We start from the raw sequence: 14,985 nt of genomic DNA, 5'->3' as shown, positions 1-14,985 counted from the left end.
GATTGTGGAGGCCAGAAAGAGATAAAAGCTCTCTTCTTTCCCAGCAATTAACTAAAAAGGGCCTTCTCACTTTTCCTCTCACAAAATGTCATTAATATTTAGAAATGAACCTAACACAGAATAAAAAACAACAACTGATAAGGTAGTAGAAGCTCAATCAACATTTCAATGTGCACTATATTTATAGTGCACATAACAGGGAATGCTTTAGCTTTGTTGCTTTCTGTTAGTGGGCTAATGATGATGGGTCTATGCACTTTACCACTTCACACACCAGAGAGCACTGGGGAATGACCTACAGATGCATTATACATGCCAGTGTTGATGGCTTGGCACATGTCACGCTATAGACACTTAGAACAACAATGTGCAAAGGCTATTTAATTTAAAACAATAATGCCTTTGGTCAGGCATAATTATTTTTCTACTTTCTCACCTAATAAGCTTATCACACATGATCTCCTGACATTGTAGATAATATCAGGATGTCATCCACGCCCTATATTAAGAATTCCTTGAAAATAGCAATGGCATGGAGCCCTTTGGTTGTTCATGCCAATAAAGCATCTTTAACTTGAGCTATCCACAAACTGTCCCTAGCCCAACAAAATCACTGTCATCGATTCAACATGTTAAATCGATGTCTGCACAGTTGGTGGCGGCCTTCATCAACACTAGTTGTTGCCGTCTGCTTGCTGGGTCAGGTCCTAAGGCCTAGAAACAATTTGGCACCAAAATGGCAAGTTTTTACATTGGTTTTGGTGCTGATTTTACAACTGTAACATATATTCAGACAACATATTATATGACATTTACAGTGTGTTTGGCAATGTAGACTTTATTTATCACAATATTTGTAGTTTGATGACATTTTGCAGCTTGCTTATTTTATCTAGCTTTTTAAGTAGCTTATCTGTTGTAAAAAATAAATCTAATTGCTTAAGATCTGCAAACAAAAACAATACATACGTGGACTGACTACTTCTAGGGCTGTAGTGTGGCAGATTTATTGCATACACACTACAAGTGCTACGAATGATTTTACCTCATCGCACCCAGAAACAAACCCTGGGCAAGATGAGCCACTCTGCAAGTTGACCCATTTTCTGTTTCTTAGCCACATGTATTGGCTGTAATAGAATTTTTTAAGCATGTTTTAGAACTAGTTAAACCAAATTTATCTAGGTCAACAATGAATTTAACCAAAACATATAAATGAAGGCATCTCAATGAGTTGTGGCAAATGCTCTTAGCCTGTAGGAAGCGTAAGTTGAACTGTTTTTATTAACAGGACAGAAAATGAGAGACAAGAAAGTACATTTATAGTTTATATTGGAAAGCGGCTTATGGTGACTGCAGGGTTTGGGGGAGTAACCTTCAAAATACAGCAACTATAACAGTGGTTCTCAAAGTGGGTTCCCAGGACCCACAAAGGTCCGCGAACCATATATAGCTTGGGGTTCAGCTGAATCATTTAAAAAAATGTGTGACTTGCACCACAAACTGCGACTTGCACCAATAAAATCAGCTTTTTTGTCCAGTACTCCTGTGCACTTCAGTTTTGTTCCAAAGATCAACTCTGATATGATCTTCACGTCTATCACTTCATAGTCACAACGATGAAAAAAAATCAAATATCAAAATAAAGAACATATTTGAGCAAACATTTTTTCAAAGTTTAAAAAATGAATTATTTGAAAAGTATCAATGTAGCCTCATTCTATCGTGGCAAAGTACTCCATAGTTCATGAATACATTGTATTAATATATGCTTATCAACTTTACACTAATGAGGGGGTCCTTGGAAAAATTTCTCATCTGAAATGGGGCCATGGTCTAAATAAGTTTGAGACCCCCTGAACTAGAACATTAAGCCTGAGTCCACTGAGGTTGTATTCACACTGCAAACCTTAATGCTGATGATAATAGATATGACTTTCATCTTGATCTGATTCATTTGTTTGGATGTTCATATGCCTATTTATAATCATACTACCACCAATTGTCAATGGCTGCTTGGACCGATTTCATGCTGCTTTATTCCACACCTTTCCCTGTAACATACAGCATAGGCTCTGTCTTAACGTCATCACGTGTCTGCTACAGTAGTGTTGTGTATGTCACGTAACACTACTGTAGCAGACACCTGTGGGAATCCACATTTAAAAAGCGGTTCAAATCTGATTTGAAAAGATATAATTCCATGAGTGTACCGTTTACTGTCATAAAAAAAAAGGTCCAAGTCACATGGGAGCAAAATACAATCAGATTCAGGTCACTTTTGGCTGCAGTGTGAACACAGTTAGTTCCACTTAGCACCCCTACAAACCTGAAGCGCTTCTATTTGTTGATTGGTGAAATGTTTTTGTATAGTTGCACTGTCGTTATTTGCTGCTCTGTGTGCCCTGAATTGCCCCCCGGGGACAAATAAACTTTTTTTAATTGAATTGAATTGAGGTTCTGTTCATTACTTTTATGGACAGAATTTCTAGGCGCAGTCAGGGGCCGGAGGGGGTCCGGTTCGGGGACCACAGGATCTCGTCTCTGCTTTTTGCAGATGATGTGGTCTTGTTGGCTCCATCGAACCCGGACCTTCAGTGCGCACTGGGGCGGTTCGCTACCGAGTGTGAGGCGGCTGGGATGAGGATCAGCACCTCTAAATCTGAGGCCATGGTTCTCGACCGGAAAAAGGTGGTTTGCCCCCTTCGGGTCGGTGGGGAGTCCTTGCCCCAGGTGGAGGAGTTTAAGTATCTCGGGGACATGTTCACGAGTGGGGGGAAGATGGAGCGTGAGATCGACAGACGGATCGGTGCGGCGTCTGCAGTCATGCGGTCGCTGTATCGGTCCGTCGTGGTGAAGAAGGAGCTAAGCCGAAAGACGAAGCTCTCGATTTACCGGTCGATCTTCGTCCCTACCCTCACCTATGGTCATGAGCTTTGGGTCATGACCGAAAGAACGAGATCTCGGATACAAGCGGCCGAAATGGGCTTCCTCCGTAGGGTGGCTGGGCGCACCCTTAGGGATAGGGTGAGGAGCTCGGTCACCAGGGAGGAGCTCGGAGTAGAGCCGTTACTCCTCCACATCGAGAGGAGTCAGTTGAGGTGGTTCGGGCATCTGGTCCGGATGCCCCCTGGATGCCTCCCTAGGGAGGTGTTCCGGGCATGTCCCTCCGGGAGGAGGCCTCGGGGTAGACCCAGGACACGCTGGAGAGACTATGTCTCTCGGCTGGCTTGGGAACGCCTCAGGGTCCCACCGGAAGAGCTGGAGGAGGTGTCTGGGGTGAGGGAAGTCTGGGTGTCTCTGCTTAGACTGCTGCCCCCGCGACCCGGCCCCGGATAAGCGGTAGAAAATGGATGGATGGATGGATAATTGAATTGAATTTAAAATTGGATTTGCAGCTTACCACTGCATATTTGTCGATTGGACCTCATATTTCTACAGTATTTATTTTAAGGTTTTTTTTAAGGCGATGTAGAGGTTTCCAATTGCCTCTCCAGCTCTAGCTCTGTCTTCAGACCTACTATTTAAACACATTTATTCTTAAAAACTAGAGAAAACTGTAGTGGCACTCCGTCTCTTTCTTTGTCCTTTGTACCACTTGTTGGAGTCAACTCACAGTATTTGAAACGCGAGCGAAAAAACGACAACCTTTCTTCGTTTTAAAAAGTTTACTGTAAAAATTTCAAAGTAAAATAAAAATACAACAAAGGTCGAAAGCACGGTCAAAAAACTGTGTTGCTTCCATCAACACTTGACTCCATCTACCTACGTTACATGCGTCACATTTAAATACGCAGTGATGTCATAATCAAAAACATTTAGAAACATAAAAAATTATTTATATTGACTAAATTATGACTTTACAAACCATTTTAAACATTATGAATTAACATGAACGTACTGAAAATCAAATTTCAATCATTTTTAACTAAATATTTATAATCAAATCAACAATAGGCATATTGGCTCTTACATTACCCGGCCCCTAATTGGTTAGGCAGGCGGACTAAACAATTACAAACAAAACCTTAAGAGCCAAATTAAATCAAATGTCTATGAAATGTCCAACTTATTAAGTTATTCCTTATGAATCTTCCTCCTTTATTTATTTTTTCCTTTTCAAATCTTCTCTTCTGATACTGCTTCTTCCAACAAGCACAGTTTGTTAACAGGTCTTTCCAAGAGACTGCTCTTGGTTTTTATCTTCACTCTACGAACTGCTCCGCTGGAGTCGGGTAAGGTCTCTACCACTCTCCCCATGAGCCAGGAGTTACGAGGTGATGAACTATCCATCAACAACACAACATCTCCGGTCGTGAAGTTTCTTCGCAGTCTTGACCACTTCTGTCGTTCCTGGAGGAGTGGGAGGTACTCGTGGGTCCATCTGCTCCAAAACAAGTCAGCTAGATACTGGACTTGTTTCCAGCGTTTCCTTGTGTATGCATCGTTTTTGCTGAAAATGCCTGGAGGCATGATTGGTTGTGACTTCAACAGCAGCAAATGATTCGGTGTCAGAGGCTCGAGGTCATTCACTTCATCTGAGATACATGTGAGTGGCCTGCCATTGATGATGCTCTCAACCTCACACAATACTGTCTGAAGACAATCATCGTTCACAACTTGTTCTTTCAACAGAGAATTGAGGATTTTTCGGACAGTCCGAATCTGCCTCTCCCAAATCCCGCCCTGGTGGGAAGCTGCCGGGCTGTTGAATATCCATTGTATCCCCTTTGGTTGCAAGAATCTTTCGATTTTGTCATGATGAAAGAGCTGAATTGCTTCCCTCATCTCCCTTTCAGCACCGACAAAGTTTGTGCCGTTGTCAGAGCGCATGATGGTAACTTGACCTCTTCTGGACACAAAACGCCGAATTGCATTGATGCAGGAGTCGGTATCAAGGCTGTCTGCAACTTCGATGTGCACGGCTCTAAGGGTAAGGCAGGTGAACAATACGCCGTATCTCTTGACTGTACTCCGGCCCCGCTTAACGTCAAATGGCCCAAAATAATCAACGCCGGTGTTTGTAAAGGGAGGTTTGTCAGGCAAGAGGCGATCCTCAGGCAGGTTCGCCATCTTTTGCTCTCCAACTTTTCCACTTATCCTGCGACATATTACACATTTGTTGATTATTGCTCGGATGGCAGAATTGGCTTGTGGGATCCAATACTTGCTTCTTAATCGTGCCATGACATAACTGCGTCCGCAGTGACCAGTTCTTTGGTGTATGTCTCTCAAGATCAATGTGGCGACTCTACAATGCTTAGAGAGTATTGCTGGATGCTTGGCGCTCTCTGGCATGGCCGATTTGTTGAGTCTTCCGCCAACTTTCAATGTGTCATCTTGCAGAATCGGATCCAGTTTGAACAGGTGACTGTTTCGACTGACTTGTTTTCCTTTTTGCAGAGCTTTAATTTCTTCTCTGTAGTGTTGTCTTTGGCTGAACTGGATTATTATGGATTCTGCAATGACTAAATCCTCTAAGGTAGGTGGTTTCTTTTCTTTTGTTGTTTTGTATTTTTTCATGTGCTTTGCTAACTTTGATCTTTGCTTTTCAGGGTCTTTTTCAGTTTGATTGACTGTTCTCGAGAACTCCTTTCTTTCATCTTTCAGTTGGCGCAAGGTTTCCTTCAGCTTTAAAATCCAGGCCACTGATCTTTTTAGTTTATGCCAGTCCGAGTAGTGGTTGATCAACCTTTTCATTGGTTCCATGTCATCTTCAATATTGATGGTATTGACTGTCACTGTGTTCTTGACCTCCGGGTCATCTTGAAGGCTTTCCTTCCTTTGCACTGGTTGCTTGGGCCATTCCTGTTCGTTTTGCAACAGGAAGTTTGGTCCATTAATCCATGTTCCCTTTTGTCTCAAACTCTTGGCCTTCAGACCCCTACTTGCTTGATCTGCAGGATTTTCTGCTGTTCCGACGTAACTCCACTGAGATGGTTTAGTGGCTTCACGGATCAGAGTGACTCTGTTCGAAACAAAAGTTTTGAATCGAGCTGTTTCATTGTCAATGTACCTGAGTACAGTAGTGCTGTCTGTCCAGAAAATAGATGGTTGAAGTGGAACTTGAAGTTCTTGACGTAACATCTTGTCCATCTTCACAGCCACAACTGCAGCAGTCAGTTCAAGCCGAGGTATTGTAAAGTTCTTGAGTGGGACAACTCTTGATTTCCCCATCAAAAAAGAACAATGTTTTTTGCCTTGTTCGTTTTCTAACACCGCTGTTTTCTGCGTAGACTGCATGAACTGTTTGTCTTCTTGCGACAACTCTTCTTTATCATCGTAGTTGCGCTCTGGGAAATCAGTATTGTACTGTTGGACAAGTAACTTCTCAATTTCCAACACTGAGATTCTGTTCACTGAACACTGAGGCGGTTTGTTCTCTGTGTCCTCCAGTTCCTTTTTCATAGGTCCATTCACAACCCAACCAATGGCTGTCTTAACGGCATAAGGGCCTCCATCTTGACTGTTAATGATGCGCCATGGCTCCATAGCCTTTGAACAGTTTGCTCCGATGAGTAGGCCTACATCTGCTTTTAATTCAGGCAAACGCACTTCGCTGAGATAAGGCCACTGTTGAATGTCTGATTGCCTGGGTATATTTTCAGAGTGAACTGGTATGCTGCCGTGAGTGTACACTTTTGGTAGCTCAATATGTTCGGTGTCTTCCAGCCCGCACACTTCCAGGTCTGATATCACATAGCTGTTGATTAGTTTTTGTTCTCCTGATTCGTCTTGATTCATTGTGCTGAGAAGTAATTGTGTTGGTTTCCCTTTAACATTCAGTTTCTTTTGCAGGTCTCCTGTGCAGAACGTTGCTGTGCTTCCCGGGTCCATGAAGGCATACGTTTCAACATATTTGTTGCTCTTTTTTGATTTAATCTTCACCGGTACTATTGACAGCACACATTCAGCTTTTCCGGCCCCTGTTAGGCTACAAGACTCTTGCGTGACAGAAACTTGAGCACACGACAGCTTGTTTCCCTGAGCACCTTCATTCTTCTCAGATGAGACAGAATCTTCTCTTTTTTCAATATGTAAAATGTCTGGATGCTTTAACCCACATACTTAACACTCCATTTTTCTTTTGCAGAACTTGCTGAGATGACCAGGGGTTAAGCAACCAAAACACAAGCCATTTGACTTCAAGAACTCAACACGTTCTTTGTGTGGCTGATCTTTTATGTTGTTGCACAAAGTTAGTGTGTGAAACTGCTTACAGTACAAACATGGCTTCTCAAAGGCAATCCTGGTTTTGCTCGAATTAGCTGACATCACATTTGTTTCTTGAGGTCTTTTACTTTCAGTGAAAACATTGGTGGCAAAACTGCTTCCACGGACCTCTCTTTTGGGTGGAGGCCTTTCCTTTTGTTCGATCTTTCCAAATGTGGTTGGGCGGCCGCCTGGTATAACACCAAAAAGTGGATCGATCATTATTTTAGCCTGGCGGTCTATGTAGTTCACCAAATCAGCAAACTTTGCTCTTCTGCCTTTTCGCTGTTTGACATCGTATGCTTCAGCCCGCCAATGTTCTTTCATCTTGAAGGGTAGTTTGGATACCACTGTTCGTAAGTTAGTCGGATTGTCCATCTCTTCTAGATATTCTATGTCTTCCATAGTGTTGAGACATCCAACTAAAAACATTGCATAAGCATTTAAGGCCTTTCCATCATCAGATTTTATCTGCGGCCAATTCAGGGCTTTGTCAATGTATGCACTGGCGATCTGTAGTTCATCCCCATAATGATCATGAAGCAGCTGCTTTGCTTTGTAGTAGCCTTTGCTAGGTGGCATATGAGCACAACTGCGAACTAGCTCTTGTGGTTCACCAGCTGTAAACTGTTCCAAAAAGAACAATTTGTCCTGATCATTGTCTGTCTTTTGTTCTATTGAGTGCTCAAACGACCTAATGAAAGATTTGTAGTGCAACGTGTTGCCCTTGAAGACAGTAATGTCCTTTGTTGGTAGCTGAGACTGCTTTTGTTGTTTTACCAGAAGCTCCGTGATAACATTCTGATTTTGCATCACTTTTAGTATCTCGTCACCTCTGTTGGCTCGAGCATTGTTGTAATCTTGTTGAGTCACATTTGGTACTTGAGAGTGCAACATTTGCGATTGAGCATAAAAACCTGGATCAGCTGGCTGAGGAAGCGTTACGCTGATTTCTTCCTGTTTCATGTCCCCACCTCGTAGCTTTGGTAATAATGCGTGACTACTGTAACCACTTCTACTTGAACTATCTTCTGATCTTTCGTATTCTTTGAGCACTTTTAGTTTTGCACTGCTTTCTGCTAATGCTGTTTCCAACTCAAGTTCTTCTTTTGCACTTTTGATTCTGGCCATTTCAAACTCAAGCTGCTGCCTTTTCTTCTGTGCTGCAGCACGTTCAAGCAGAGCTGCATGTTCTACCTCTTGTCTAACACGTGTCGAGGACACCCGTGATGTAGCTGTTCTACGACTTGCTTGAGAAATACTGTCAATGTCTTTAACAGCATCTTGGGGGTCAATCTTAGCATCATCCTCTTTTTGAGAAGAGTGTTCATGTTCAGCAGCGATCCATGTTTTAGTAGCTTTTATGAATTCTTCGATGAATGCCATTTTGGGTTCAAACCATTGTTCTTGATCAAATCTTTTTTCATCTTCAGACAAAAGGCTTACAACTTCTTTGTTGATGCGACTAAACTCGTCTACAGCCAGTGAAAAATCATTTTCCATCACATCTTTAACACCTTGTAGATTTTGAGCATCACTCATCATGTTCTCCACTTCATTTCTTTTACTTGTGAGAGCTCCTAATTTTCTTCTTCTTAATGCTATATTTTTTTGCAGTTTCTCCTCTAAGGCTTTCTCTGTCAACCTGCGTGTCCGTCCTGATTCCAATGTGTCCTCAAGACATCCAAGCTCTTTTCCCCTTTCATCAGTCATCTTATTATTGCAGAGTAAGGCTCTAGTTGAATGCAAAGGTTTAAAAAGCACTTATATTTTAAGTCACTTTTTCTTCAGAAAACGAGTGCAAACCACTTATTAAATAAAGCCAAAATCCACATTGACTAATCAAAGGCTTAAAATATGAGCTGACACGTAGAATCTAGCTTGAATTATTTCCTGAAATCCTCCTTTAATGTCGGCACGGGCTTCAATTATCTTCGTGCGTCGACTTTACGTCCCTCCGTGGAATGCACAGGGATAGTATTTAGATTTCACGTTACCTTTACTTGGAGAATACTTTAAAGGATAACCCGCTTCTGCTGGCTTCATGAGGTGAGCTCTCTTTTTCTCCTCCGTGCGCGGACAGCAGCGGCCTCCACACGCGCGAGCACGTTCCAGCTTATTGATCCATTAAGCTAGTTTTTTGACTAATGTAGTGGCACTCCGTCTCTTTCTTTGTCCTTTGTACCACTTGTTGGAGTCAACTCACAGTATTTGAAACGCGAGCGAAAAAACGACAACCTTTCTTCGTTTTAAAAAGTTTACTGTAAAAATTTCAAAGTAAAATAAAAATACAACAAAGGTCGAAAGCACGGTCAAAAAACTGTGTTGCTTCCATCAACACTTGACTCCATCTACCTACGTTACATGCGTCACATTTAAATACGCAGTGATGTCATAATCAAAAACATTTAGAAACATAAAAAATTATTTATATTGACTAAATTATGACTTTACAAACCATTTTAAACATTATGAATTAACATGAACGTACTGAAAATCAAATTTCAATCATTTTTAACTAAATATTTATAATCAAATCAACAATAGGCATATTGGCTCTTACAAAAACATTTTTCCTGGGTGTTTCCTATGTGTCTTAAGTATTCGTCGGGAAAAAGGCTTCAGCTGAACAGACCGTTATTGAGAAAAAGCAGAGGGTGAGGTGGCTGCTCAGATGCACAACATGTATGTTTGGAGTTTTCACCAGAGAATTTTCCACTGTGTAGGGCCAACAGAAGAAAGCAAAGAGAGCCACAATTATTGAGTCATTCTGCAATAATCCACCACTTTTAAAACGTGTAGTAAAGTCATTTACACATTATTTTTGAGATAAGATCTAAGGGGGGGCCAGCTGATCTGAAATTCTTCTTTTGCAAATGCTTGCACACTCCAAAGGGGGGCTTGTCTGATATACAGTACGTTCTGGAAATGTGGAATGACAACTGCATGCAGTGTTTGGCCATGTGAGTGTACAGGCTGTGAGGAAAGCTGAGAGGAGGACAGGACCTCTATGTGCAACTGAGTCACATAATGAAATTATTTTGTTACACAATACTCAGAAGAAAGAATACAACAAAGTAGAGAACATCACCAAATGTGAGGTTATTACAATGAATATTTTGGCAGTGCAAATTCTGGAAAACTCTGTGTCCTTTCGAGAATAAATAAAGTTTTGAATTTTTTCCCACTCCTCTGCATTCTTTAAAGTCAGACAGACAGTTTTAAATCAACTTGCATCAATGAACTTCATTGTTAAAAACTCTTCAGTGTCGGGAAGTCTTACTCACCGTAGTCGATCATGTTGTTTTGGGTCAGTCTCCACAACTTCAACTCAAGGCACAAAGACGCAATCCAAAAGGGAAGAGCCGCTTCAGATACACAGACAGAAGGCAGCACAACAGGTCAAACACTACTGTATCAGTCACACTACTGGTTTCTCGTGATTCATCTAGGATTAGTTGCCCGTACTTCTTCTCCCTCCATCTCTCTGACTTTCCTCCCCCTCAGTAGGTAGAACACTGTCTCTCTCAGTCAGACATGGGCCCCCCAAATCACTGCCCCTTTCCTGTGAGTCAACTACAGTGAGGGAAAAACACACACCTACTTTGCATCACACACTGGTTATAGTCATTTACAAGGCGCAGAGAGTGCATGACTTGTGTGCCCCCAGTGTGTGTAGGTATATACTGTATGCTGGAAAGGATGAATGAATTCTCTGTGCCCCACTCCAGTTTAGGCATAAACCACACACACACCTCATTTGAATGGGGTTATGAATCTAGTTTTCAGTTCAGATCAAAACTGTTTTGACTGCAGCACTGGGCAGTGAATACACAAATCTGGGCTGTTTTTGGTGGAGGCTTGGAATGGAAAGAACCTTTAAAGGAGGAATTTACAGTGTTTTTTTCTGTGGTTAAATGTGGACAATTTGTAAATGCACAACACTTTAAACAACTCAAATAGGCAGACAACCATTAGGTGCATAATACCCACTGGAGGGATAGATTTTGTTTTACATAAATTGTTGTAGATTTGGCAGAGTGGCGAGCAAATTTACACAAACATTATTTGCCTAGCAAAAAACCACAGGGCCACGTTATCATTCATTTATAACCAATATGAGTTCTTTTCTGTTTTCTACACAAGGTCCACTTGCACATCGCCGTTCAAGAAAGGATACTTTGATGTATAAAGTTGAACCCAGCAATGCTGAACAGCGCCATGTGTTCTGGTTCTCCTCACAATCATCTAGCACTTGTAGACCTTTTATGTAAGGCATTGCATCGCTACATGTTTGAAGGAAATCACTGGATTCTCTCAATTTGACATATTCTTTACCACCAATTTTCAGTCATTTGTTGAGTTTCTCTCTAAAAGCGCGTTGCACTACAAATGAATGTCCATATCTTGAGCTGAGCCTATCCCATGCTTGCTTATAGGCTTCTTCATCTTTACAATAGAAGCTGCCTTCGAGAGTAGATTTAGCCTTTCCTGTTATGTATCTTTGCAGGTAAAATAGTCTTTTTGCAGAATTTGAGCATTTCCCTTCTATAAGAGCCTTAAAGCTTGCGCTCCACTCTACAAACTTTAAAGGGTCACCATAAAACACAGTAGGCTCTGGAACCGGTAACCGAGTGAGAGCTATTGACTCTTGAACTGCCTGCACAATGGCTGACTCACTTTTTGTGACTGGCCGATCATCACATTCAATGTAAGAGTCAGATAGGGAAGAACTCACTTTGCTGTGTGTAACTCTTTCACTGTTTTCTTTAATCTATTCTTCAGTGTAGACTTTCACAGCTTTGCTTGCATCACTTCGATATCTCTTTGATTTTCAAGTTTTTTCAGTTGCTGACGATGAGCTTCGATAGTTTCTTCCATTTCTATTTCAGCTTTCATTGCAGCTAGTTGAGCAGCTGTCTCTGGTCTCTTGGTTGAGATGCTAGGTGAGTCTGAAAGACGGTCAGAATGAGGGATGCTTGCAATTACTCTGCTGGCAGTAGATCCATATGTTGATCTGGCATATTCATTCTCAAGGAGCATGCGTAATATTGCCTTTTCTGCTACAGCATCAAACTCACTTTCTTCTTCTGTTAGCCGTACTCGCATTACCCGCAACAAGTCCAAAGTTACAGCAGAGCATGTATCAACCTTTCTCCTGATTTCTTGACTTGGGACTATTTGCTTTCTGATATTGGTCATAGGTTTCCATCAAGTCAGAATCTAGTATTTCAACATCATCCATCATGCTACATAAGTCTTTTTCTGGGCATGCTTCCTTTAATCTTGTCTCTTACTTTAATGTTCCACTTGTCGTAGAGTGATTGGAACTTTCTTTCCTTTTGAGCTAACTCTTGCTCTTTCAGTTCCTTCATTTTGGGAGTAAAATGTCTTTCACGGGAGGATTCCTTATTTCTGTTACAGAGTGATCAGTTACAGCATACTTTACATTTTCTTTTGGTCTTCTATCTGCCTCTGTACATTGTTCTTGAAGCTCAATCTCGTTTTGACCATCATTTTGTAACAAGGGATTATCATTGGAAGTCATTACTCGTTACTGAATTGAGTCTTTAATTATCTATCACTAGCTGAGGCCTTATATAGTTGCCCAATCTGACCTTAGGATGCGCATTTCGACTTGGTCTTGCTCTGAAGCGTGTAGCTTGCTGCAGGATGTGAAGAACTCTGGTGCCACCTTGTGGATGCAGGGCGAGGCAGCCTCAGCGCGATGGATCAGGTCACGTTTTTACTGTAGCTACTCTGGTCAGCTCAAAAAAGGACTTCACGCTTCGAACTGATGTCCACAGACGTTTATTTATCTTCTTTATGTCTCAGAAGTCAAGGAACACCGTGAAAACTAAAAAATAAAAAAATACTGTTTCAAACTCTTCATGTCATTATTGACATAAATTACAAATTCAGTTGAACAGAGCACTACAAAATAAAACTTTACCATGTGCACCTGTGTGACCAGCAGTAGAATATAGGAATCACTAAACGCTGAGTCTCATTACGATGTTCAAACTGAACCACTAAACCAGCCTGTGTGTGTGTGTGTGTGTGTGTGTGTGTGCGTGCGTGTGTCAGAAGCAGACACTATTAAAAGTCTGTACAGCACACACGCTTTAATGTTAGTCACAGCATACTCATTGTTAAGAAAGCTGCATGTCAGGTACAAATAATGTCAACAGGTGAGTTCACATCCTGCATCAAAGTTCACCTACTGTGGTGTTAGAGTGCAGACGTTATCAGAGATATGAGACATGGTCACAGGAAGACAAGAGGTCTACAGAGGACAAATAGCAGTCTGTGCTTACTGTAGGTGGTACATTAACTACACTAGCTTTGACTCCTTGAAACTTTCAGGGAACTGACCACTCATCTATCTGTGGTATTTGTCTTTGCAGAAAGTCTCAAGGGACCGTGGTGGGATGGCTGCTGTCGTCTGATCTACCAGCAGACCACATTCCTGTGAACTCTTGCCTTGGGCCCCAAATGACTGTATAGAATGATCCTAATGAGAGCTTTGACATTCAGCCATTTATCTTCTCAGCTAGCTGCTTGTCCTTAACTGCTTCTTGCTAGATTTAGGCAGTGGTCTTTGTATTGGAACCAGATAAAGACAAGTATTCAGTGTAGCTGAAAAAAACTGCAGATTTGACTGACCCCTTGTTTGATTAAGTCATCTTACCTTATCTAGGTTATGAAATAGGTGGGAATACTTTTAAAAGTAAGCAGTGACCAGTAGGGGGCAACGTTGCTGCTGGGCAAAAGGAGTCTGATAGTAATTCTACCATGAAATGAGCCACCTCCATACTCAATTTATAGCTGAACATTTTACTAGTCAGTTACTGGTCATAATGATGATTTCAGATGTTTTCAGTAAAGCATAAATAAAAAGATATCCTTAATTGATTCCACAAAGGGAAATTACTTTCAGACATCCTTCCCAAACATAGGCTAAACTATAGACGTGCATAAAAACAGGATCTTAAGGATGTGCACTAATGGGGAAATGTCCAGCTGCAAGACTAATTGCCCGGCTTTGTTTGCTCTGGGGCTTGAACCAGCAACTCTCCAATTCCAGAGGTTTTTTATTAATGAAGTACAGGCAGCAAACTAGACAAGACAATAACAACATTAAGAAAAAAGTAAGATTAGAGATAAAACGAAGCAAAATAAAATAGTCTCCTCAATCCACAATTTTCCATAACAGAAATCACAGAACAAGAAAGGCTTTTTTTTTTAGGACAAGAAGGTTGTATCAAAGGTTCCGTTTCATCACACTTCCCACAATAAACTTTTTCTCTTCATTTTAATTAATTTGTGGAAAATATTTTGACAGAGAGTTTATGACTTTTAAAGAAGGCTAGATTCAGATTTATTCTTGATTGAGAATTAAATATCAATATTTTGATCAGCAAAATGCTAAACTTGTATATCTGGGGACAATTCTCTAAAACAAAAACTTTAAAGTAGGACATTTTTATTTGCTTTAGCCCATCTTACACAGTTTCACAAACCTGCAACAAAACCTGCACCATGGAGAATGTTCAATTTAAACATGTAAATTGAACCTTCTCCACGGGCGGCTGTGGCTCAGTTGGTAGTGCGTGAATGGAATTAGTTACTGGATGGGCCACATAACCAGCCATCAGTGTGAATGGGTGTGAAGGGATAGGTGTGATCTGTGGTGTAAAAGCGCTTTTAGTAGTCAGAAGACTAGAAAAGCGCTATACAAGCTCAAGTCCATTTACATGTAGTTGTTTTTGC

At 41.2% G+C, this 14,985-nt stretch overlaps 1 protein-coding gene across 1 annotated transcript in view; it reads right to left on the bottom strand.

Annotated features, from left to right (window-relative positions):
* il16 (interleukin 16) overlaps window positions 1-10,688 on the bottom strand; it is a 51,302-nt gene extending 40,614 nt beyond the window's left edge. Inside the window, exon 1 of the mRNA XM_079340301.1 lies at window positions 10,500-10,688. Coding sequence (XP_079196427.1) covers window positions 10,500-10,512 — 13 coding nt within the window. The 5' untranslated portion in view covers window positions 10,513-10,688. The remainder of the gene's footprint in view (window positions 1-10,499) is intronic.
* Window positions 10,689-14,985: the final 4,297 nt, after the last annotated feature.

This window comes from Symphodus melops (assembly GCF_947650265.1).
Source record: "Symphodus melops genome assembly, chromosome: 3".
Lineage (NCBI taxonomy): Eukaryota > Metazoa > Chordata > Actinopteri > Labriformes > Labridae > Symphodus > Symphodus melops.
Note: the sequence above shows the minus strand (reverse complement) of the source record. Positions and strands in the feature narration are given on the sequence as shown.